Source organism: Hyaena hyaena, unplaced genomic scaffold, assembly GCF_003009895.1.
Source record: "Hyaena hyaena isolate Hyena2069 unplaced genomic scaffold, ASM300989v1 scaffold_79, whole genome shotgun sequence".
NCBI classification, from domain to species: Eukaryota; Metazoa; Chordata; class Mammalia; order Carnivora; family Hyaenidae; genus Hyaena; species Hyaena hyaena.
Window position 1 is genome coordinate 3,580,672 of NW_024080711.1, and position 26,413 is coordinate 3,607,084.

General features: G+C 32.8%; 1 protein-coding gene across 23 annotated transcripts in view; it reads left to right on the forward strand.

The window, feature by feature from the left end:
* RIMS2 (regulating synaptic membrane exocytosis 2) overlaps positions 1–26,413 on the forward strand; it is a 599,820-nt gene that overhangs the window by 437,708 nt on the left and 135,699 nt on the right. For 3 of the 23 annotated variants that reach the window (XM_039233785.1, XM_039233790.1, XM_039233788.1), the window contains 2 exons: positions 1,978–2,010; positions 22,760–22,860. The exons of 16 other annotated variants lie outside the window; for them this stretch is intronic. In XM_039233785.1, the coding sequence (XP_039089716.1) occupies positions 1,978–2,010; positions 22,760–22,860 (134 nt within the window). Of the gene's footprint in view, positions 1–1,968; positions 2,011–22,759; positions 22,861–26,413 lie in introns of all 23 variants that reach the window. 4 more of the 23 variants (XM_039233789.1, XM_039233784.1, XM_039233786.1 and 1 more) reach the window with 2 other exon arrangements.

Consider the following 26,413-nt stretch of genomic DNA (forward strand, 5'->3'; position numbering starts at 1 on the left):
GTTGTGTGACCTTGGGTAAGTCATTTGAACTCTGTGTGCCTCAGTTACTCTCTATAATTAATGAATGAATTAGTTGAGAATAAGGTTGAATGTTTTGAATCCATATAACATGAAGAACATTGCCTCAGTGCCATTATAAAGAAATTCAAGATACAGTAAAATGCTAGGTAGGATAAGAGCTTTGTTTATTTATGTTGTTTTTTATGTTTTCTGCAAAAAATATATTTTTTTCTTAGAGAAAGAATACACCTACACAGTCATTTCATCCAAGTCATATCAATTTCATTCTGCCATGCAAGGAAATTGTTTAATAGTATGGTAAACATGTATACAGAGAAATTTTGCATATGAGAAATAATACAAGATATAATACAATTCAGAATTAATCTATGTTATTAATATATCTGGTATTTTTGTCTCTGAGAAGTGGGTAGACTGGGTATGGAAAGCAAAATATGGCATATATCATATTACTGTATTAGAGTACATTTTAGGAGGATAGTACTTTTCTTAGTGGTTAATCCTATCAATATAGTATGGTTTGTAATGTAATGATCATGAGATTTAGTGCCCAGTTTTGAATAAATCAAAGATGTACTCAAATAATAATAAAAATGACATTACTAAATTTCAAAATATGTCATTCTTTTTCACTTCTTTATAATTCATACTAGGATTTCTCTTTTTTCTAAGAAAACAAGTTTTGGTCATCTGAGCCATCTTTTCTTAGTGGAAAGTTTTCATTTTCTCTCTCTCCAGACAAAGAGAGAAATCTGTTATAGGAAAGAATCTTCTTATGAGTTATAATTTCAATATGTCAACATGCCAAGTGTATTTTGATATAATATGCTTTTCAAAAATCACTCAAAAACTATGATATAACTATTGCAGAAATGAATGTGGTGTTTTGATTTAAGAATTTGTGGTACCTGATTCAAAACTAAGAATGTAATTAAATAGATTTTGGTTTGTATTATAGCATTTATCTGTGTCAATCATACTAATACTAACTCACTAATAACTTTGGAAGAAATTTTTTCCTAGAATGCTGAGTTCAGCAGATATTTCCTGCTCTCAATCACTGCATAATACACATGTCTTGTAAACTCCTATAGTAGTGGAGAAGGAAGTATTTCCAAAATGTGTGCCATAACTATCATGGTAGATATTGGATTTTGATGGGCAAATTTAAATAGAGCTGTCAATGATGTATTATGTGGTGTGTGTAAGAATTTTCTGAATAAATAGGTATTCTAAGGGAATATGATCAAATAGTTTGTCTAAAGGTTATTTGCAATTTTTAATATTTAAGTAAAGCCATATCTTTCAGCTACACTTTTATAATGAGCTTTATGCTTGATACTCTCCATAGTATCTTTTATGATATTTTGCTGTACTGAAGTAATTCTGTGGAATATTGGCCTGACAGTTCTACTTTATTTTCATGTGTGACTCATCAATTTGGGAAACTTGAAAGGCGTAGAAATCTGTTGGAACTATTTTTGTTGTTCGTTTTAAGGTTGATTCAATTAAGTTATTTTCTTTAAGTGATCATTAGAAATCCTAAAAGCGTTTTCACAGATTTTAAGTGGACTCAGGAATGTCGTGAACAATATGGTTATACAAGTGACATTGTTTTTACTAATGGTATCTTTCTTCAGCATCAGTGTTCAGGATTGGGGCTGTCTATAAATAACTGTAAACCTTTGAATCCTCTTTATTTCTACACTAACTTTATTTTTCTGATTCTGCTAACCCATAATAGCTTAACCAATTCACCATCAATTCTTCTGTATTATTTTTTATTTTTTTTAATATGGTACGTATTTTATTATATCTTCCCTACAACTGTGCACAGGATTCTTTCTCCAAATGATTTGGGGCCCTTTCCTTCAGTGTCACTTTTTACCTTTTGAGTACATCCACTCACACCCATCTCCTTTGTCTATGTCTGTCCATTACACGATGTGATCACAGAAGAAGTGGACTCCACAAGGAGAAGACATGCAGGTCTGTCTCTTCTACTGCTTTTCTTTGTTATTTTTTCATGTATCTAACTTGCTTTAGAAGATTTTTACTATTTTTTATTCATTTCATAATTTTTCATTTTCCTCTAATATAACAAAATGTTAAATCTTGCAGGCATTTTTATTTTAGGTAGTGGTATATTCGACTTTTAGCAGCAACCGCTCCATTTAGATTGATAAAAATAAATTGATAAGTTTTTACGTGATATGTGTATATATGTATTTTTCCATAACTCAGTAACTAACTCCAGATCTGAGTCTATGTATATATGTGTATACATACAGACATACAGCATTCAATCATTGAGATTAAATTAACAAGTTAATGATATTTTATCCCTCACCTTATTTTAGATTTAAACCTTGTTTTCAACTTTATTTTAGATTTAAACCTTGTTTTCAACTTTATTTTACATATTTCTAAAAGGATTTTATTTTTATCACGAGTTCTGCAATGTGCTAGACTGTGGAGAACACTAAAGATCTAATACATGTCCTCCACGTGCTATCAGTATCACTGAGGAGTTAAAATATGTGGATAACATGCTGTGTTTATGTGCCAATATGGATGATTCTAACAATATGTTCTGCAAAGCTATAAAGTCAAATAAAATCTGTTTCAACTAGATGGCCAGCAAAGGCTTCATGGGAAAAGTAACGAACTAAAGCTCAAGCATTCATTCAACACTCGTTTATTAAACACAGGGTGTGGTACTGTTCTAGGTGCTGGAAATAACAGGACACACAAAGTAGCTCCCTATCCTTGCAGGCTTTTTGTAGAGTGACTCTGACAAGTAAATGCCGTAATACGATAGGTACTATGAGAAGTCTCTATGTATCGAATACAGTGGGACCACAAAGGACGGTATGATCATTTCCTCCTGGAAAGTATGGATATTGGTTCAAGAAAGACTTCATAGAAGAGATAACACATTACGTGAATATTAGAAACTAGAAAGATGTCGCCCTCGTGCATAGAGAACATTTCAGGCTGTGGAAACATTATGGGAAAAATGACTTCAAACAAATTTAGGCAAAAGTAGGAACATGTAGGATATTGAAGCACATAAAACAGGAGGAGGAATAAGATCGAATATTTTTTGTTCTGGAAAGATTACTTTGGAAGCTATGAAAAAAATGGACTAGAGCACTATAGGCAGTAAGATCATTTATGAGGCTGTTGCACAGATCACTGAAGAGATGAAGATGAGCTGACTTCAGGTGTCAGTAGAGAAAGTATAGATGTGGAATCTGTAGCACTTACTCATTGGTTGGATATTATTTGTTGCAAGAAAAGGAGGAATAATTCCAGGTCACTGGAATGTATGGGTATATGGGAGCACATTATATCAAGACAGGGAATATAGGTTGGATAAGTTTTAGGGAAAAATTAATAATTCAGTTTGAGGATGATTTGAGTTTGACATTCCTTTGGAATATTCAGGTATAAACATCGAATAGAAGTGACTGAATGTATGGGTCTGGAACTTAGCAGAGAAGTCTGGGCTAGAGACGTGGAATAAGGTATCAGCATTTAACTGATTCCATTGGAATGAGGGGAATTGCCAGAAGCATATGAAGAATAAGGAGAGAGCCAAGAATCAAAATTCTGAGATTAGCAGCATTTACTTACATTTAAGGAGTAGATGAAAGAACAGAGCCAGGAAACCATGATGAAAAGAACCATTGGAAGACAGTAGGATATCCAGAAAAGAACAGAAATCAAGAAAGGAAAGTATTTCAAGCATGGTATACTCATCAGAAAAATTCAAGAGAAGGACAAATATTGTTAAATGATAAACTAACCAATAACAATGTTTGTGTAAATGGTTTTAGTCATGTTGTGAGAGCTAAATGGAAAGAAGGAAAATGAGATCTAAAAGAAACACAAAGGGGGGGGGGGCGGTGAATGTAGACTAGGCTTCCTAATAATGACTTGGGGAAATTAAAATGAAGAGTAGCTACATGGAGGTTACAAGAGAAAGCTCACCGAAGATATGTAGAAGGATGATAGTTTAAGTGAAGAATTTAAATTTGTGATGGTCTTTAAGATTGTGACATTGATTCATTAGCACACTTCAGATAAATTGCTGAAAGTTTATGGGCAGTTATAGGAGAAAGAAAAAAGAGGATGAGGATGTTGAGGGTGGCCTGCAAGGAAAGTGTTTAAAGTGATGTCTAAGATAGATTAGGGAAGACGCTAGTCATGTGAAATGATGCAGTCCTGTTAAATCACATTCAGATGCAGAGTTTTCTATGAGCTGGGAAAGAAGGGCTTTAATGAAAGAACTGGAATTTGTAGAAATATTCAAGGCTAATGGAGGCAATGGAGAATGTTATTTTCAGAGAATGATTTAGTGATGCTTAAAACTTTCTTTATGTTAGACAATTCCAGATACTAGAAAGATACAGGGTTTGATCCTGGGGGTGAATATCTGAAGTGGAGTGTGGACTACAGTTTGGAAAGGAAAGGAAAGCAACAAACTTTGATGTTAGAATTTTTATATAGGCATTGAAGAGTCACTGATAGCCTAAGTGTGACAGAAAATGGATGAAGGAATTTTTCTGGAAAGTAGTAACATCAAGGAAGTATAATGGTATGAACATAAAAGGGATAGATTTTCCAAGAAATTAGAAAAGTAAACATGGGGAAGCAGCAATGCAGACATAGAAAAATGCCAATACCTCTTCCAGGATTCCCTATTACTTTTAGAGTATAGGACTTTGAGCAGTTTCTCCTCAAACAGGTAGTATTCTTACTGAAGGGTCAGCTTTCCATTCAGGCTAACAGATGAGATGAACATTCTGTGATGAGGCTAAGAATGCATAAGATTTAATAAAAGGAATCAGGCTTCAGAATTCACAATGGAAAAGATTAGGATGTGGGCAGCAATGCAGGAAGAAGTAGAGAAAGAAGCTCAGGATAGGTGCGATTGACAGTACAGATTGGAAAATGTTAAGAATAGATGCTAGGATAAGGAAAAATGAATTATTAAATATAGTAGGGGAGAAAACACGGAGAAAAATAAAGATGTTAAGTTCAACTTTGGCGGGGGGCGAATTCAACAGATAGAACAAAGGACTCTCCATGAAATGCATAAAGGTAAAAGAAAAGTACTTTGTTGAGGGAGTTTGAAAATTAGGAAGAGGAGAAGATTGATGATGGAAGCAGTTTTTCTTAGGAAAAAATAAACGCTATCTAGGACATATCTGGAATGGTTAAATTTACAGAGGAAAGAGAATTTTGTTGGTTCAAATCTCACATCTTAAGTTACTTTTAATTCTTATCTATACATAATTTGAACTCTTTCTTAGCACAGACTTTACAACTGCAGTGTAGCTGTAGATCTGTAACCCTTTCGTCCTGGGGGGAGGAAGCTGAAGTGAGCTTTCTCAGTTCCAGCTGGAGACTCTCAACCCTGTTAAGTGGGGACTTGGTCTGTATTAACTAGCACTGAATAAAGGATTCCACAAACTTTCCAAAGCCTAATGATAAGTGAGGACCAGCCCATTCCCTTCCAGAGGAAATGAGAGTAAAAGAATGGTAGAGATGGTAATAAGAAGAGCTTCAGAGAAAAAGGAAATAGTTTTAGAAGAGAAAACAGTTAATTTTGTAACAAGCATTTCAGATGTATGTCTGACTGTTCAATAAAGTTAGATGAAGTTAAAGCTTTTCAAAAACTGGAGACTGTGACCAATAGAATGTAGTATGTTTATTAAACTATCATCACATCTCTAATGAATATGTAAGTTGATTATTTTTCTTATTCAATACCAACTATTAATACTTTGAGCCAAAATGTACTGGAAAATAACTTCATAAGGTTAGTCATTTTCCTGACATACTAAGTTGAAGTGTGTGTTTTACATTTTATACCACAATCAAAGGACCTTTATTTCTATTATAGGCCCAAGTGTAGTCATTGCGATATAATTCTACACAATGAATGAAGGAATGGAGTTCGATCACACATTTTGAAGCAGCAAAAAACTCACTAAGTTTAGCCCTTGCAGATAATAATCAAGTTTCTTTTAAAGGAGAAGTAGCAAGTTTTCTTAGGGTTTACACTGTTCTTCTTACTCCTGAGAAATTTTATATGATAGGGCACCTGGGTGGTTCATTGGGTTAAGTGTCTGACTTTGATTCAGGTCATGATCTCAGGCTTTGTGAGTTCAAGCCCCACATCAGGCTTCACGCTGACAATGTGGAGCCTGCTTGGTATTCTCTCTTTCTCCCTCTCTCAAAATAAATAAGTAAACTTAAAAAAAAATTCATATGACAATTGTACTTTTTTAATAAGATCTCTGAAACAGATCTTAGAGACCATTTAAAAGAGAGTTAATGATACAAAAGAGATTTTAAAAATACTATTTGGTAAGTTCCATAAAACAGCATCTGCTTATGTTTTTAAATTCAAGTTTGAACTACATATATTTTCAGAATTACTTCCAGAGCTGGTCTAGAACATCTGGCAATCTTAGTGCTTGTGTAATAAATGTTTTACTCCTAAGGAGATCTCAAAAACCACATGTTTTTTCAGCCATATTTCTTACTAATTCCTTAGGTATATTGTTATATTATAATTAACAATTAATATTTAATTATAATTATTGTGAAATAATTTCTACAACAAATTCAGTTAACATTCTATAATTCTTAAAATTATTACTTCACTTCCTGTTAGGGTTAGCAAGGAAGCTTTTCGAAATTAACACAATTACAGTATTATTTTTAGCATAAAACAGTTTCTCTTTTTTGTTTTATTTCTGTGATTATTCTGAAAGTTGCCCATTGAGATATATTATTACACACCTTCATTTCAATTCTTTTCAGATTTGCTTGGCATATATGACATGTTTTGAATGCTATGTGCTTTCACTTGACATCTTGTTCTATTTGTGTTATATCTTTAAAGGGAAAGAGAAGTAACATTCATTGTATGGGAAATTTAATATATTTGTAAATATGTACACATATAAACACACATTTAAGCTGTTACTGAAATTTCCCCAAATCCATCAGTTATTGGTTTATTATCATTCTTATCATTACATTCACATTCTACCCATTTTTAGTTATTGCCTATACATTGGTTGTATGCTACCAATATTTAATGGACTCAATGTTATTGATGAAAGTCTAAGATATAGATATTCAAGATTTGCTCAAATATATACTTTGCTCAGTCATGAAAAACATAACTCTCTAGTAAATCAGTCAGTTCCTAAAGAGGCATGGAGTGTCACCTGCACGTTCAGTACCGTGCTAGCTACCTTACATGTTAAAAGAGACACAGCAACTTGGAATATTTTATGTAAGAAATTTAACATTTTAAGTTTAACATTTTATTAAGTATTATTTTGATATTTTAACCAAAAATCCATCAAATGAAATGAGTATAGGTGCCTATATATGTGCACATATATAAAAACATATCACATCTTATGTGAAAACTCCAAACTATAATACTTAAGACTAATTCTCTAAAGCTTATACATACTCAAATATAAAAGAAGAGAGTTAAAGTTGTGGGAACTTGAAATAGTTGGAATGCCTCAACGTGGAGTAAGAATGGTCTTGAGTACTTCTTCCTCCGGTGGTGTGGGGGAAATTGGAAATATTTGAATAGGAATCAAGAAACTAGTTTTAGCTTTAGTCTTTCCACTGAGTTGTGTGATCGTAGACACATAATTTAAGGTCTTTGGGTTTCATCTATCTCACTTAAATTGAGGTTTGGAATGCACTGTTTTTTAATGCTTTATGGATAGAAAATTCCATCTGCCTTGGAAGATACATCCTGAATTTAAGATGTTAACTGCTGAATTCTCGAAGTATTATTCATCCTCTGAATACCTTGGCATTCTGCTCTACCTCATCCTATTATCCACCTTAACTCTCTTTTCTGAAAATTTCTGAAAATTTTTTCTGAAAATTGGAGAAAATATGTGTCCAGTAAGAAATGTTAGTCTGGGAAGCAATATTAGAGCACAGACTCTGGAACTAGACTGCCCGATCAGCACCCCCACTTCTGTGCTGCGTAATCCTGAGAAAATTACTCTTTGTAGATTCATCAGATTCCCCCTCTCCAAGACAATGATAATAATACCACGTCAAAAGGTTATCGTGTGTATTAAATTCATTAATATATAACCTGTAAATTACTTAGAAACAGTCTCTAGTACATTGTAAGCATTATATAAGTGAAGGTATTATTTTTTAATTTTATAAAACACATTAGAAACCAGAATTTTTATTTTGAGTCAGGTGTACTGAAGCCCCGGCATTTTAGTAATTCAGTGTATGATACAGAAGTATTTCTGTTATATGCATTACAGATATACTAGCTTGTGACTTCTAGTTTAGGATGTCACTGTCATACAGACCTATGCATTAGAGCTGCCACACCTATACTGTTGAGCATTACCATTTCTGGGACAACAGAGTTGAGCAGAAAGCAAAAACATTGAAATCAGATAGGTCTTAATTCTAATCCGGGTTCTGTCACCCACTAGGGATATACCTCTTGCCTGCAGTTAGATTAAAGCATTAATTATGTTTTAATAAAAGCATAAAAAAAATTCTCTGAAAAGAGAAAGCCTTTTTAAAAATAAAAATAATGAAATATAAAAAGAGAGACTTGATTACAATCTGGCAGGTATAAGCTTTAGAAGATTAATATCAGCATAAACAAATTAAAAGGCCAACAGCAAAGTGGGAAACATTTGCAGCAATTCAGAGTATTAAGAGCCTTAATGCCTGGGTCTCCACTTTGGCAAATAAACTATGTACTCTGTAAAACTCTAACCGAAAAATGGGCAAAGACATACAGACATTTCACCAAACAGAAAATTTAGTGGACAGTAAATGTATACAATGTATTATATTTATATTATATATTTATTTATGTCATATAATTATAATATTTTTAAACATATAGCATGTATTTTTCTTCCAAAAAAATTCCACATTTTATTCCACATAACCAAATAGATAACTTAAAAAAAAAAACATGACCAAAAAGATACTATGTTTCACCTATTTTAAAAACAATGCTTTAATGCTGGTGATACAAGAGTGGCAGCATAATTTAGTATAATCTTCCCAAAATTAATTGTTCAATATAAACCAAGAGCTTAGAAAATATTCACAGACTTTTGTCCTGTTGGAAATCAGTTCAGATGAAAGTATATGTACAAAAGTATCACTAAGGCATTATTTGTAGCAATGAAAAGGATGTTACCATGAATGTTGAATAATGAGGGAATAGCTATGGATATGCAACCATTTAATTGAGTAGTTTTATTGACATAGAAATTACAAACACTTATTTCTAATTTTTTTTTTTGTAATTTGAAAAAAACCTGGAAGTGATAATATCTGTAAGGAACTTGTGACAGAATTTTCACCATAATAAAAAAATTAAAAAATTATAGTTCCTGTTAATTATTACTACTGGACCAAAGATTTCATTTTTCAGACATATATATTATAAATAATGAATAATAAAATTGAGTCTTTATTTAAAATAGTAATAAAAATAAAATAGGAATAAAAATCCAAAGCAGAAACTATTAAAATCTCTACAGAATAGCCCAATAATCTGTAAACTTGACTATGCTAGACTCAAGTAATTCTCTAGGTATTATAATGGCATATTAAACTATCATATAACACATATGTATATTATCTATCATATAACGTATATGCTTATATAAGGGAAAGGTTATTCCTGAAATTCTTATTAAAATATGACATATATGCTTATGTAAAGGAGAGGTTATTCCTGAAATTCTCATTATAAAGGTATTTCACATCTGAAAAATTCATTTGCTCAACAAATATCTACTACACCTTTTCATATATCAGGCCTTATTCTAGGTGCTGGGAGCGTAACAGGTCTCTCCCATCATGGAAATTATCTTCTTGGGAGACCTACTAGTCACTAAATAAGATAAGTTTAGATTGTTATAAGTACTATTATTTAAAACCTTCATGAACTTAATGCAGCTGGGGTGGGAAGGCATATATTTTTGATGGTGCAATCCAGGAAGTGTTTCTAAAGAAGTGATTTTGAATTAAACCAGAAGAGTAAGAAGAAACAGAGTATGCAAAGGAGCCAGGAGATACATAACTAAGATCAAGATTCAGAAGATAAAGTCAGGGCATTTAAAGTTCAGAAGAAAGGAATAATTTTTGCTCTATTTTTTTTTCTTCTGAGTAGAGGTTTAAGTGTCAGTGATGGATGAAAGATTTTTAAATATTGAAGATTCGCAGGGAGATGAAGGAACAAAGTATAACTCTGAATGATAAAGTTAGGATTAAAATACTTTTAAATCATTTGAGTTGATAGGAAAGGATTATATATAACAAGGTAATAACCAAGTTATTTAGTAATATTAACTTGCACACAATACTAAGTATTCATTAGCACATGGTTAAAAATAAGGTAAGATTGTTTTCAGATCACTTTCTTTCTCTTTGCTCACTTAAAGCTCTATACTTTTATAACCATAATGAAAGCATTATAATATAAATGGGATGGCATGAAAGATAAAAAAAGTTTCATAAGGAAGAGGCCAAGTTGACATGAATAATGCTACATTGAAGATAATTCCTAAGGGATTTTAAATTAGATTACAATTCAACTGAAGAGAAGGATGTTATTTTCATTAGCCTGTATGAAGGCTTGAAAGGATGGAGTATGGGATGAGAGTAAAGGATGAGGAAGGGAACGGATAGTGGGAAAGGCAAAGTTTAATGGCAAGCAAAATGATAATATGTAAAAGTGATTAGATTAATTAATTATGTGACAATGGATGCGGAGATCATGGTTATAAGTTATAAGGTCGTGAAAAATGTGAAGGAGGTTGATAGGCCAATTCAGAGTAAAGGAGTGAGAATCAGAAGGAATCTCTAAAAAGATTAAAGACTAAAAATGGCTGTATTATAGTTTAAGTTTGGGTCACAGGGAAATAAGTTAAAGTATGACCAAAAAAATAAAGAAAAAAGCCCAAAGAGGAGGTGATGCAATTGCAAAGAAAAATGGGGAAATGTTAAAAGGGAAGAATGCTGAGGCAACAAAAGAATTAAATAGGAGTTGAGGGTGTGTATGTGTTGGTGAGAGAGAGAAAGAGAGAAAGTGAGAGAGAGAGAGAGAAAACAGAAAGAGTAATTTCATGACTGAGTATTTCAGATTATAAACTTTGGAGAACAGACCAATTTGAGCCACCCACTAATTATTTCCATGACCTGTACAAATGTTCCAATAAGTAAAATTGTGAAAAAAAAAAGTCCTAACACACACAGTTATACTGATTAGGTGACATAATCATAATTCATGAAAAGCTCTTAGCACAATTCCTGGCATATGCAAAGTATTATTATTGTTAAGATCTTAATTGTTCAGGAACCTTATTATTAAGTTCTAGAACAAAAGATTTTAACTGTGCACTTTTAAAAGCTTTGTCGCATTTTTTTTCTATGCCTTGATCCAGTAAAACGTTAGTCTACAAATATTATTGGAAAAAAAATTTTAAAGCTGGACATAAATCTGCTCAGTGATTACTTTGGGCTGACAAGGAGAATACTGACAGCAAAGTGGCACCAGGGAACTTTTTACAGTGACGGAAATACTCTGATTGTAGCGACGTTGCATGACTACATCTATTTGTCAAATGTCATAGATGCACCTAAACAATGTGAATTTTAATTTATGTCAGCATGTTTCCATAAATCTGGCTTTAAAAAAAAACTGAAAACACACAAAATTTAAATGAATTTTAAAATACATTACTCTAATAGTATGAAATATATATACTAATGGAAAATTTTATTGGACCTGACACGTCCCAAGCAATTAAGAGCCAAGTCCCATCCCAAAATAGTGTTCAGGGGGCTTGATAATTAATGGAGATGGCCTATAACTTCATAACACAAAAAGAAAAGAAGACTATAGTGGATGAGCTAGCAGACAAAGGAAGGTCTGAAGCAGTGGTCAACAAACCCAGAAGGAGCAAGAAAGGTATTTAGGGTTGACAGTTCCAAGAATAGGCAAGGCATTATAAAGACATACATTCTGGATATTCTAGATATTTGTTGATAATAACTAAAGGAAGAAGAACAGATATGAGAAGTAATGTTAATTTTTTACTTGTTTTAGACAAGCTGAGTTTTGGGTACTGATGGCATATCCATGTGGGATGGCTAGGAGATAACTAGAAATGTGAATCTTTTATTTATTTTTTATTTATTTATTTATTTATTTATTTATTTATTTATTTATTTATTTATTTTTGAGAGAAAGAGAGTGAAAGAAAGAGCAGCGGTGGAGTAGCAAGAGGGGGAGAAAATTCCAACCTGTCTCCTTGCTGGCAGCACTGAGCCTGACACGGGACTCAGTCTCACAAACCATAAGATCATGTTCTGAGCTGAAATCAAGAGTCAGACACCTAACCAACTGAGCCACTCAGGGGCCTCCAACTAGAAATGTGAATGTTAAGCTTATACGAAAGTTAGGAGCTGAAGGTAGAAGTCTTCCGCATTGAAGTGGCAGTTGAAACTATGGACTTCGCTTCACCATGAATAGAATAAAAAGAAGTCAATGACAACACTTGAGGAAATCCATATATTTGGGCTGAGAAAGATTAGCCAACAAAGTCTAATAAAGAGTGAACTGAATGAGTGTCAGAAAAGTTCAGGCCAAACACTTGGAGAAAATACCAAGGATAGTTTAATAATTCTATCAAATGCTGCAGTGAGGTCTGATAGAATGGTGCTGAAGAATGATCACTGGATTTGGCAAATACGTCATTACAGGTAACCGTTGAGACATAGGTTTCACAATATCAGACTTACTTAGGTACAGTAGTCAAATGTTTTCTTTGAGTGAAGTCACCATGAGATAGTAGAGAATGCCAAGAAGACAAAGTTCTTACTAAATGAATCAGCAGAAACCAAATAACATGTACTTGACTCCATGTTGGAGACACATAGAAGGCTCTCTCCTTTGGGTGTTCTTACTTTATAGCTCACAAGTGCTCAGTCATTGTTTTTATATTACATATAGTGCGGTATCACATAACTTGCAGTAGTGATAAGTAATTGATCATCAGGATCTTAATTCCACATATTGCAGATTTTACTCTTGACAGACTCAGTATTAGAACTAGCTCAGATAAAGGGATTCAGAGAGTTTTAATGCGACCTTAGTGGTAGAATGAGGATTCATTGATAAAACCAGTTTTTACTTGGTGTTCTCTCAGTCAGAGATTTCTTTGGGTTAATAAATTCTTTCCAAATGTGGTTGACAGTTTGAATAATTAAGTCCCTGTGCTATAAATTATTTTAATCCATGTTTAAGACCGTTGTAAGTATTTTTATTTCTAGTATCCAAATTGAAAATTTAAGGTATTGGTCTGTTCTTAACTTATTCCAGCCATTTGAAGCTGGAATTTAAAGCAATTGAGCTCGGTGCCAGAATCTATGCCCTTAACCTCAGGAAACAGGGCCTTTACCTTTAACAAGGTGGAGGATGTAGAAATGTTAAAGCCAAGAAGCTGTGACATGTGTGCTGGACACCATGAAAAAACAAAGTGACATGTCTAGGAAAAGAAAAGGAAGAGAGGAATTCGGAAGGGGAGATTTAATGTCAATAGATGTTCTAGTTAGCAGTTTTATTTAAGATCCTCAGTGCAACTAGTAATCCCATGTGGGTGTTTGGAAATTTGAATGAAATCCAGCCCAGTCTCTGGCCTAGGCTGGTCTGTTCTGATAGGTCTTTTCACAGAATCCTCAGCTGTCTTTATCAGAGAGTGATCCTACCTTTTATTCCTCTTTCTTCTCAGTATTGAACAGAAGATTTCAGGAAATGTCCCTATTGGTGAAACATTTAGGATGCATTCCTTTGAATTCTGAGGGATTGTCAAACTGCAGGGCATCAGTTACTCCATGTAGTCATTATAGTTCCCTTGACCAATAACAATCATCATGCACACATTTGGAAAAAGATACACAGCTTGATATCTAAGCATGAGTATTATTTAAAATCCCTGTATTTACATGGCTCCTTTTCTCATTGTAAATAATGAATCCCAACTTAGGTGATCCGAATTTAATGAAATTTCAGTATTTATATAGTTAACATAGATAAAATTATGTAACAACAATTAAAATGTACATTTTTCCTTTTAATCACACTCCCGCTACATAAACTTCCTTCATTTTATCCCAATTGATAACTCAAATGTATAATCATTTTCTAGGATGATCACTGTAGATATTCAGAGGAGACTACTATTACAAATCTTTTCTCTACCTGTTCTTACATTGGAAGCTTATGTCACATGTGCAGTTTACAATCGTAATTTAATTGGTTTTAGTGATTTTTAAAAATTTCAATGTACAATTTTTCTTTTTCTCTACTCAATTAAGTTTTCCAAGCACAATTTAATCTTCTTCCTTGGCTTCCTTGTTATTGGCCACATGCTATTATCTCTAAAGGAAATGTAAGGAGTTTACAACTTTTATGCATACCATCTTTGAAAATATAAAATGAATATACCTAACAATTGACATTTATTTTACTCTTGGAAATTTGGCTGTATTTACTTCACCCCTCTCTCCATTTGATAATAACCCCTTTATGATACTGCTATTCTTGGGGAAGGAACAAAGCTAAGTTCATAATTATTTTCACTATGGTTTGGGGGATATGATCCCAATTCTTTATAAAAGAATTCCACTTTGAATGACTCTTTGTTGGCCTGACTTGAGAAGGTGAAATATCTTTGTTACCTTAAAAATATGTATGTCATCATTTCAATGCCATAGTTAATATAATTCTTTAAGCTTTTATGTAAATTCTAGTAGGTTAACATATAGTGTAAATACGAGTTTCAGGTATACAGTATAGTGATTTAATACTTTCATACAACATCCAGTGCTCATCACAACAAGTATACTCCTTAATCCCCATCACCTATTTAACCCATTACCCTCCTCCCCTGTGATATCCCCCTGTGATAACCATCAGTTTGTTCTCTATAGTTAAGAGTCTGCTTTATGATTTGCCTCTCTCTTTTTCCCCCTATGTTAATTTGTTTTGTTTCTTAAATTCCACATATGAGTGAAATCATACGTTATTTGTCTTTCTCTGACTGATTTGTTTTGCTTAGCTCCATCCATGTCATTGCAAATGGCAAGATTTCATTCTTTTTTATGGAGGGGAAATATTCCATTGTGTGTATGTGTCAAGGGAGAGAATCCGAAACAGACTCTGTGCTCTCAGTGAAGAGCCCCACATGCAGCTCTGTCTCACAAACTGTAAGATCATGACTGGACCTAAAACTAAGAGTCTGACCCTTAACCTACTGAGCCACCCAGGTGCCCCCTCATCATTTCTAAGTCATATACACAGGGCAATAATATATGTTGCTCTGTGGGTTATCTCTTCCCTAATATAGATTTTGCCCACCAGGAAAAAGGCATAATATTCCAAAGTGCTTAACATATATGGGGAATAGTTTATTAACCCAATGAGTCTGACTCATGTTTGTATCTTTAAAAAAAAAAAAAAAAAGTTTATTTATTTTGAGAGAGGCAGAGAGAGACTGAGTAGGGGAGGAGCAGAGAGAGAGGGAGGGAGAACTCCAAGCAGACTCCACACTGTCAGCACAGAGCCTGATGGAAGGTTCGATTCCATAAACCATGAGATCCTGACCTGAGCCAAAACCAAGAATCAGATACTTAACTAACTGAGCCACCCAGGAGCCCTATCATGTTTGTATCTTTTATCAGTGATCATTGCACTTTCTCTTAGAAACAATTTTAATAACCATTGTATTCCTTTTCTAAGGGACTTTTACATAAAATGTAGTTTATCCTTTAAAATGTATCTTATTTTTTCAAAGATACAGGGATTATGACTAACAAGTTAAAAATAACTAAGTTACAAGAAAGTTACTAATATTTTCTTTTAAATATGTCAGTGTACACAGAGGAAAACATACAGTCAGCAGTAACACTTGAGCCTGTCAAAAAGATCCTCCTAGCCTATTAGATTAGATCTTCCATCTGGACAAATTCTCTGGTTTAATGAACTTTTCAATACAGTTTGTGTCTATCTCTCTTTCCCAGGCTTGCTCTTCGATATCTCTCTCTCTGTCTCTCTCTCCTCCCACCACATCTTTCCTCTCTCCCTCTTTCCTCATCTTTCTCCTTCCCTCTGGTCTTCCTTCATCTCATTTCTATCCCAGCTTCCTTACACACACACACACACACACACACACACACACACACACACAGTGAATTTCAATAAATGCAATACCAGGGCAAACAGAGTAGGAATTTCTAGACCAGGTATAATATTTCTAGAAATACATCCCAGAAATATATATCTCTAGGTATAATATAAATATACCCTATTTATATTAATGAAATAGATATGATAATATAAAAGAACAAAAACTTAAACATTATTGGCCTCAGAATTAACCAACCAAATAGTTATAGAGCAGAAAGAATCATAGAGAGTATCTGGTCCAAAACAATTAATTTTACAGATAATGAATTTTATATCCAGAAAGCTAAATGAGACTCTTACAGTTATAAGGTTTGTGAAGTGAACACTTAAACCCAAGTATTGTCTCTTCTTATTTTTTAAACCAGTGCTGTTTTTAAGATTTTAGATTCATTCCTATATAGCATAAATACACCCATCACCCTAAATCTGGACATTTGCAAAGCCCCGTCAACCCTGTGATGGTTATCTGTACTGCACTCTCCGTGCACAAAACCCTGACCTTCCCCTGTAGCCCGACCATATCTTGATTTTAAATGTTGAAACTTGAAATGGTGCTAAAATCCAAGTCTTCTGAATGATAAAATCTCAGTAAGTCTATTTACTGACTTTAGATGTCAAAACCAGATATCCCCTGTCCTTGAATCACTAGGTCAATCCTAATAACGTATATCCTAAGGTAGCCTAAATATCCATTTCTTTTGACTATAGGGAAAGGAGTCTGTGTAATTTGCTATAGCATCTCCTTTGGAGTATTATTTAATGAGTATGGCAGAGAAGTAGCAGAGAAACAGCAGATAAATACAGACACTAGCAAGTAACCTAGATATCTAAAATAGATTCTTAAGGTTTAAAAGGTAATTTAAAAGCCTATGAGCCTCAAGGTAGTACAACAGCTTTGTAAGTTTCTAGACTCTTTATATTTCAGTTAATTCCAAGTTTGACTTAGGCATATATATGGAGTTCAATTTTCCTACATTCCAAGGAGCAAAAGAAAGATCATTTTATAAGCAAACACATTATAAACCAAGTCAAATTCTATTTCCTTTCATTCCCAAAGTGTTAGCTCTTATTAACCACAGTAGAAACATCCTCAGAATTGATTTATTTGGAAATAAGTATTCCTCAAAACTTGTCTATCTTAGCTGCACAGTTAAGATTAAGTGTGTTCAACAAAGGGAAAAAGAGAGACAAACAAAGAAACAGATGCCTAACTATAGAGAACAGACTGATGGTTACCAGAAGGGAAGTGGTGGTAAAGTAGGTGACGGGGATTAAGGAGTGTGCTTGTGATGAGCGCTGGGTGTTGTATGGAAGTGTTGAATCACTATCTTGTACACCTGAAATTCATATTACACTGTATGTTAACTAATTGGAATTTAAATAAAAACTGAAAAAAAGAATGTTTGTTTACATTTTAAAACAAAATGTTTCCAGGGCACCTGGGTGGCTCAGTTGGTTGGGCGTCAGACTTTGGCTCAGGTCATGATCTCATGGTTCATGCCCCACATCAGGCTCTGTGCTGACAGCTCAGAGCCTGGAGCCTGCTTCGGATTCTGTGTCTCCCTCTCTCACTTTCTGTCCCCAACTGACGCTATCTCTCTGTCTCTCTCACAAAAATAAAGAAACATTAAAAAATTTTTTTAAATGCTTCCATTTGCCCCAGTATTGATGCAGAAATAATTTAGTACATAATTTATCATTTTTATCCCAATATTTATTTCCATACTTTTAGAATTTAACTTGTTCCAGTGTTTGTTATTTTCTGCATTACGTCTATTTTAACAAAGAATTTAGCTAACAGAAATGTACTTTTTATAAGTTTCTGGTATATCATAAAGTTTTAGTATAAGAAATAAAAATGTATTATAGGCAAGCAATTATGAAGAAATCATTTTAAAGTAACTGAAAAATTTTGTTGAATAGTTTCTTAAGTCCCACCTTGGAAAAAACTGATAAGGAAAATTTTCAAACCTGCTGGATCACTTTTTGTTTTAATACTCATAAAAATTGGAGAGATCTGTACTTTATTATATTTAGAAGTATTTCTCATTATATACCACTTTCAATCAAAACACCCAAATGCTTTTATTTAAAAATAAATATATATCCTTAAGATAAATTTAGCAATGAATGGCTGTATATTTACATTAAAAAATATTTAACATTTGTTTCCAAAGCATTTTTATCAAATCATTACAAAAATATAGAATTTCAAACTGAATAATTTGTCCTTTTTCACCAAAGTATTTTGCCTTGTGTATTTTAAAATATTTTTTCTGTATAGCATATAGCCATGTAGACTTTTCATAAACTATATATTAACCCAAATAAGAAAACAATAGCACTTAATTTCAACAACCATTGATACCTGCTAACATTGTGGTATAGAAATCTTCATTTTTTTCTATCTTTTTGTCTTTTGTGTAGGTTATATGTATATATATTTTTATGAATATATATATATACAGTTTTTAAAATTATAATTCAGAAACTATAGTACTATATCACCATTTCATGTTTTATAATTACTAATGGCAATGTCTTTACATTTACATATGTGAATGCACACACACACCATATGCATTATTTCATGGATGCATTTATCTTATAGATAAACCACAAGTGCAATTCACTAACCCCTACTGTCGGACATTTAGAGTTTTTTTCCCCAGGCCTTTGCAATTTTCAAACAACGTGGCAGTAAATCTATATGTATATATATCCTGCACATTAATTTATTTCTTTAGGAACAATCCTGGGATGTAAAATTTCAAGTTCAAAAATATAACCATTGTAAAGCCTTTTGATACACAGCACCAAATATGTAGTGTTTTGAAGCAGTTTACTTTTTTATCATTGTACATCAGGTACTTTGGAAAACATTCCTATAAATGACCATCAGTTTTTTTAATCAATAGTTGTCAATGACTGTCAGTCTGAAAAATAAGTTTTTTCACAGTTAAAGGATATTGAAAGAACAGTGATATTCAGTAAAATCAAGGACAATGTTTTTTGAATTCCTCTGCATTTGAAAATAAAATAATAATGTAACAAAATACTACATTTTCACTTATCTCATATATATTTTAATTTATTCTTATTTATCTCATTATATCTTATGTAGTCATTTTTAACAATTTATCTTCATATTCTTCTGACTAGTGAAAGGTATCAGTAAGTTGTTTTTGTAGTCTACCCTACTGAAACTAGAAAATAGAGACACATAACCATGCTTTCTCCTGTGCGATTGTCACCAAGAAGAAAGCAAATAGCTACATACACTGGTTGTACCTTTTTCTTTATTGCATTCATTTGGTACATAACTAAATGCTGATTTTAGCATTTGGCCCTTTTAAGCTTTGTTCATTTGGAATATGTGAATTCTGTCATTGTCACCATTGCAGTCTGTAAATCTTCTTTTGTTTCGTCTTGTGCCTCTCGACTTTGTATTTCCTTACAAGAAAAGTCTTGTAAACTAGGGTTCAATACGATAGTTACCAAAAGTAATTTTTTTCCTTTCCTTGATAGTTCGGCAAAGTATAATTTTTTAAAAATATGTTTCTACTATACGCATAATATACTTCTTTAACTTCAGAAATTGTCTCAGATAATATTTTATGTTCAGATTACGTTTATTATATCTCTATATATTTTATGAAAATCAATTAGATTTGTTAAAGCTACCCTTTATGTTGTTATTAATTATTTGGGAAGTTTCAGCAGAAGACAGTTTTATGTTTCCTATAATGGATCTCTTTACCAGTAGGATGCTTTTCTCTCTAAGGATATTATTGTTTGTGAAGTGAGATGAGGTTGATAAAAATGTAGAAAAGGAATGGAACACGTCATAGGAGCCAAATAGTTTTGGAGAGAGGAATGTCTGGTTTGTCCTAAGGATTAGCCTCCTGGGAGAATTTAAAGTTCTAAGCTAAAAATATATTTATCCAAGTTTCTTGACTGTATATCCACTAAGGTAGTCACTTGAGAGATTATTAGTTAAGGCTCTAACAAAGAATTTTTTTCGTTTAAGGACTATCTATAGATGATAATTGAGTCTGGAGAAGAGATGTGTTTGCGATTGGAATTTAGTTGATAACATATTTAAATAATTATATCACTCTACTTGCATCTTTGTTTACATAGAACAAATACAGATTAATATTCTTCTTAGACCCCTCAATGATCTGTTAAACATAAGTGATGTTCCAAAAACCTGATTCTACAAGATCTTTAAACTTTTACTGAGGAGAAAGGCTCTTTTACAAAGCAATATTAAATCAGTGTGACTTTAAAAAAAACAAAGCATTATGCTTTAATGCAGGGATCAGCAAACCATGGCCCACAGACCAAATCTGGCCCTCTGCCTGCTTTGTAAATAAGATTTTAATAGAACATTGCCACTCATTTGTGTGTACACAGTCTATACCTGCTTTCATGTTACAATCGCAGAGTTGTGACAGAAAACATATGATCTGCAAAGTCTAAGATATTTATTTTTGGGCCCTTTACAGAACAAGCCTGTCAACTCCTGCCGGGTTATATCACACTACTACCTAGGAATTAAAAAGAGTTTAATGTAGTTTCATAGAAGGCTGATGTCCAGAAAATAGTCTAAATATTAGAAAATGTATATATATGTATGTATGTATGTGTATATCTATATGTATGTACATAAATTTATATATGTATATGTAAAATGTGTTTTAATTTCTTTGTCTATTGGTGCTATTTGTATTAATATACTATCTTGCTACTGTGATATCAAAATGAAACTTTTTAAAAGAACTTCCCATTCAATTTAGTTAATATTCTTTATGTACACATAATTTTTTTTGATGCGAGGATGGCTTTTTTTTTCCTTTGCCCTTGAAGAAAATAAATATATTTTCCTGAGAATATCTCTGGAGGTACAAACAATCCCAGAGTTGTATTTTAATAGAGAAGTAGACATTTATACTTGACTGTATTTCACATTCATATCATGGAGGCACTCACTTGATTTTATGTTTCATTCAATTTATATTAACATGATTCTTCTATTCCCTATTTTATAATTTGGCACAGAATTAATCAAATCATTATTAAAACAAGACTCTTAAAAAGAACAATTTGGCTCACTTTATTGAATGGTTAACTTAAATTTGCTGTTATACTTAGAGGCCATGGGGTATAGACTCTTTTATTCAAGATACATTCTTTTATTTAAGATTTTATTACTCCTTTTTGGAGGTTTTTCTTTTTGTATCTTGTTTTAATTTAGTAGGTTTTTACTCAGAATTTGTTACTAACAAGAATTATCTGATATAGAATGAGATTTGTTTCAGGATGACTATAAAAATACTTACTTATGAATGGGGACACTTTACTGCAGTTTCTAAAAAGTTATGATGGTAAGCAAAAGGCATATGTGTGGATGTGTACATTTCTACCCACACTCAGTAGTTATGAATTTACACAAAGTAGTTTGTTGTAGTTACCCATTTGAGCCCAGTAAGCTGTGATTATCTTTCCCAGTTTGTAGATTTGTAGTATACAATTGAGATTTTGTTTTTCCATTATGCATATTTATGAGAAATTGTATTTTTCTATAAAATCTCTTTAATAAAAGCTATAAATATACCTGAAGGACATTTTTTTTCATGTTTGCTAAGATTTGCTAACTGCATTTAGTTCTTGTTCTAAGCAAAGTTTTTAAAGACCCTCTTGATGTCTACAATTGATGTGTTTGTAGGTAGGACCTGTTATAGAGACTACTAATCTTATTTTATAATAGGCTTACCATCTCGCTTTCTCACCTCCTCCCATGTTTTTGTTTGTTTTTTTTTTCTGAAATGATTTCAGTGCCTTTACTGGCATGGTATGTTCTCAGGAGTATTATTCCAAGTGCTTCTTTCTTGGTCCTAGTTCTAGAAAATTCATGTTCCAAAGATCCATATGTAAGCCTGGGCAGCCTGCTTTAACACATGGGCTAGTTTATGATAATGGTTTCTGAACACAACTGTAAAATTGTATTTGAAACCAATTAGGCTTACAACTATTTTTCAGTAAATAAAGGCAAATCCTCATGAGTTATAAGCTAAAGTTTTTCTAGTATTATTGTTGTCAAGTTTATGTGCTATCAAATATATTCTCCTGGGCATACATGTACCAGAAGTGTTTTCTCTCAAGTTGAGATTGGTTGTTCTGTTAAAATTCATTTACATTTTATTCAGATTAAAACTTTTTTTTTACATACTTAGTCATCATGCTTTTATTCACCAAATTGAATACTTTAAATGAATTCAAGAAATAATATATGACATTTAATTTGTATGTACTACCTTGAATGAAAGTAGTATATCAGCCTAGCATTTCTTCTATTATACATCCTGTAAGTGGGGCTCAGAAATAAGAACTGAACATTAATTTTATGGGTTTTTTTCTACTCGATAGGTGCTATGGATATAGAGGAGAGAAATCGCCAAATGAAAATTAACAAATACAAACAGGTAGCCGGATCAGACCCCAGACTGGAGCAAGATTACCATTCAAAGGCAAGACATTTTTCTTTTTAAAAGTTGTAAAATAATCAATCATATGAAACCGTTAGATTCTCTTCAGCTTCTGGACTCAGATTAGTTAGACACGAACATAGAATGCAGTTGCCCCATGATTATTATTAAATGCTAAAATTTATAATGTGTTTACATTTCAACTTTTAAGGATAGAAATTGTCTTATCAAAAAAAATCATTGTATAATATAGGAGATTAAAGAAACGAAAATCTTAAATGATATGAAGAACTAACCTTTTAGAATTTTTTATTTTATAAAATCTAAAAGGCCCTAATACCCTCAAAATTGTTTAGGAAGAATAGCTGTGGATTTCCCATACCTAGGAATTTTTTTTTCAATTTCATAGTATTTTAGTTGAATCTGGCTTATTAATGAGTTATTAGAATAAAATACATACACATGAGCTGTTATAAGGAATTCAAAAGGTTTTTTATCGAGAATCTTTTTGAGCTACTTTTTGGGAATAAGTTGAGGTATAGATTTACCAGGGGAGACTCTTCCTTCACTGCCCTTATATTTTCAAAACATTTTTAGATTCATGATATCATTCCTGGTCAAAGTCATGAAGAGACTTTTCTCTGATATACGTATTTAAGATTTAATAAGAGAATGGAAATAGAAACATTTTATTATGTGTTCTGTGATTTAGTAATGTAATCACTGCAGCCATGCAATACTTATGGTCTGTATATCTGTGTATTAGAGAAGAGCAGTTTGGATTTTTATACACGTAGGTCTATTTTATCCTTACCTACTTAACCTTCAGTTTCTCTTCATCATACTCCATTCTTTGATGAACTCAAGACTTATTAAGTAGGGATGCCTGGGTGGTTCAGTCGGTTGAGCGTCTGACTTCGGCTCAGGTCATGATCTCACGGTTCGTGGGTTTGAGCCCTGCATCGGACTCTGTGCTGACAGCTAGCTTAGAGCCTGGAGCCTGCTTCAGAGTCTGTGTCTCCCTCTCTCTCTGACCCTCCCCTGCTCACACTGTCTCTCTCTCTCAGAAATATATAAAAACATTTTAATTTTTTTTTTAAAAAAGACTTATTAAGTAAAGCACAACTGGCTAGGTTGGCTCTGCATATGTGGTAGGTAGCACCGGTGTCTAGTTTCCCCACTGTACAACCCAGAACAGGCAGAGAGAGATTCCTACATCATATCGTCTTCCAAACCACCAATCTCTTCCTCAAATTACATGAATACTCACATGGTGAATGTAGAATTGTTCATCATGGAACTCTGGTGTGCTGGAAATGAAATAGCTCTAAAGCTAGAGAAAGGTAAATTCAAGACAAATAAAAACAGACTTGCCTTTACTAAGCAGGCCCTAAACTTATAGAATTTTTTTTCTAAAATAAAAATATGAATAACTTCAAATAGGTTCAGTGGATGTCATAGAAAATAGTTTTGGAGTGATATACTACTTCAGATACGTTTCTAACCTTTTGAACTTGATGTCAGAAATGATATCTGTGTCTTCCCGGACTTTGTTTTATTTCTTCTTAGGGCTAAATAGATGCACTTGGTCTTTTGTGGCATCTTTTCTACTCCAGTGTCTCATTTATTCATTTTACAGAATCCAAAAATCAAGGCATGTAGCCCTATAAAATAAGATATTAAAACTTATAGGAATATGTCTTCAACTAACACCAAATTTGTTTTATTTGTTTATCTCCCAATATACTTTAGGAAAGAATATAGATGATATTTTAAAATACATAGAACACTCTCAATAATATTATCAATGGAGAGATGGATGAGTCAAGGCAAAAAGCAGTAACACTAGAAGTAAAGTTTGTGAACAAAATAGTGTGAGATCCTATATAACTTCTACATGTGAAACATATATGGTGCCTGTGTTTTCCTAGAAAACAGCACAGGCAGACAGGGAAGGGGGGTCAATTGTATGATCTACATTGTTTATTTAATAAAAACAAGTTCCTTAGAAACAATACCAGTGATTCTTGTTATAGATACTGACAAAAATTTGCTACAGGAGGATGGACCATGGAACACGATAGGCATGGCTCCAGAGATTTTTCAAGTTTTGATCCCATTCCAATTCATAAATACATGAATTCTTGAATCTTCAAAGTTTTATAACTTTGTTATCAATTATCTTAAGTTAGAAAAATTTTAAATCTTGGCAAAGAGCTAATTATATTAAGCAATATAATCTCGTAAATACTCCATAACGAAGTGATTTTCAAAGTGTAGTCCCAGACCAGTGGCATCATCATCTGAGGACTTCTAGAAATGCAATTTTCTAGCCCGCCTACTTAATCAGAATTCAGGGGGTGGGGTGCCTGTATTTTAACAAACCTACCAGGTGATTCTGGTGTAGACCAAAGTTTGAAAACTACTGCTCTAAGGTGAGCTGCTTGTAAAATTTACTTCTAGGTAACTGAATAAGTTGACTTCCCCTATTGGGGTCTTAGCCACTAATAAAAGCCACAATGAATGATGTCATTAAAAAATGGACACATTGTTTCGATACTAGATGATCTTACACCTTTACAAGGTGCTTACAGTTTATAATATCCTAACACTTGAATATCAAATACTTATCATTATGTTTTCTATTACTGAAGTTAGGCATTCAGCCTAACTAAAAGTTTATTTAAGCCATTAAGGCACAACTTTTTTAAGGGTTCAAAACACAACTCTGTTTCATTACACTACAAATTATTTACTGATGTACAACTATCTTCGCTGCATCATCTATCTCCCCATCATCCTTAACTTGATCTTCCTCTGTCATGGATCAAAAAGAAAATTACAGAAGATACTTTTTCAGTCAAGGGTAAACATAGCTATTATTAATTTTCATACTAATGGTTTCTTAGATTAAAATTTTTGACAGCATCATTCTTTTTATTCATAAATAATTAAATATAAATATAGCTTATATTCCTACTCTTTTCTTCCTTATTTGATAACAAGTATTAACTTAAGGCTCGCTCTTGAGCTATGTGCTTTAATACATTAGGTCTAATTCTTGACAAAAACAACTTAACAAATGAGAGAACTAAGATACCGAAAGGTTAAGTAATCTACCTAAGTGCACAAGACCACTGAGTCATGGAAACTAGTATTCATATATAATCTAATTCTCGAATTCAAGAAAAGTAAAATCGAATTCAAAACCTCAGCAGAGGTGGAGCAGAAGCTGTACTTCTGAGCTATATTCCTGAAATTTCAGTGAGGCTATTAAGAAACTTTGGTGGGATCTAATTTTATGTTAGTGAAGTGTTTTTTTAATTACACATGCCACATTTTAACTGGCATTGCCTCCCTGAAGTTTTCAAGGTTTTTGCACTAATAGTTGTAAACAATTCTTACTAGATTTTTAAAAATCTCCTTAGTAACTCACTTTGAAAGCATCTGTAGAGCAATAGCTATTAACTTCCTGTCTATCTAAGAATATTTTAAGCATACGAGGAAATTTGAAGACAGAGAATTTATACTTAGTAAGAGCAGTACAAAGCATGTGCAGACATGATTCCTGTGTAATCAGTGGATGATTTTACAG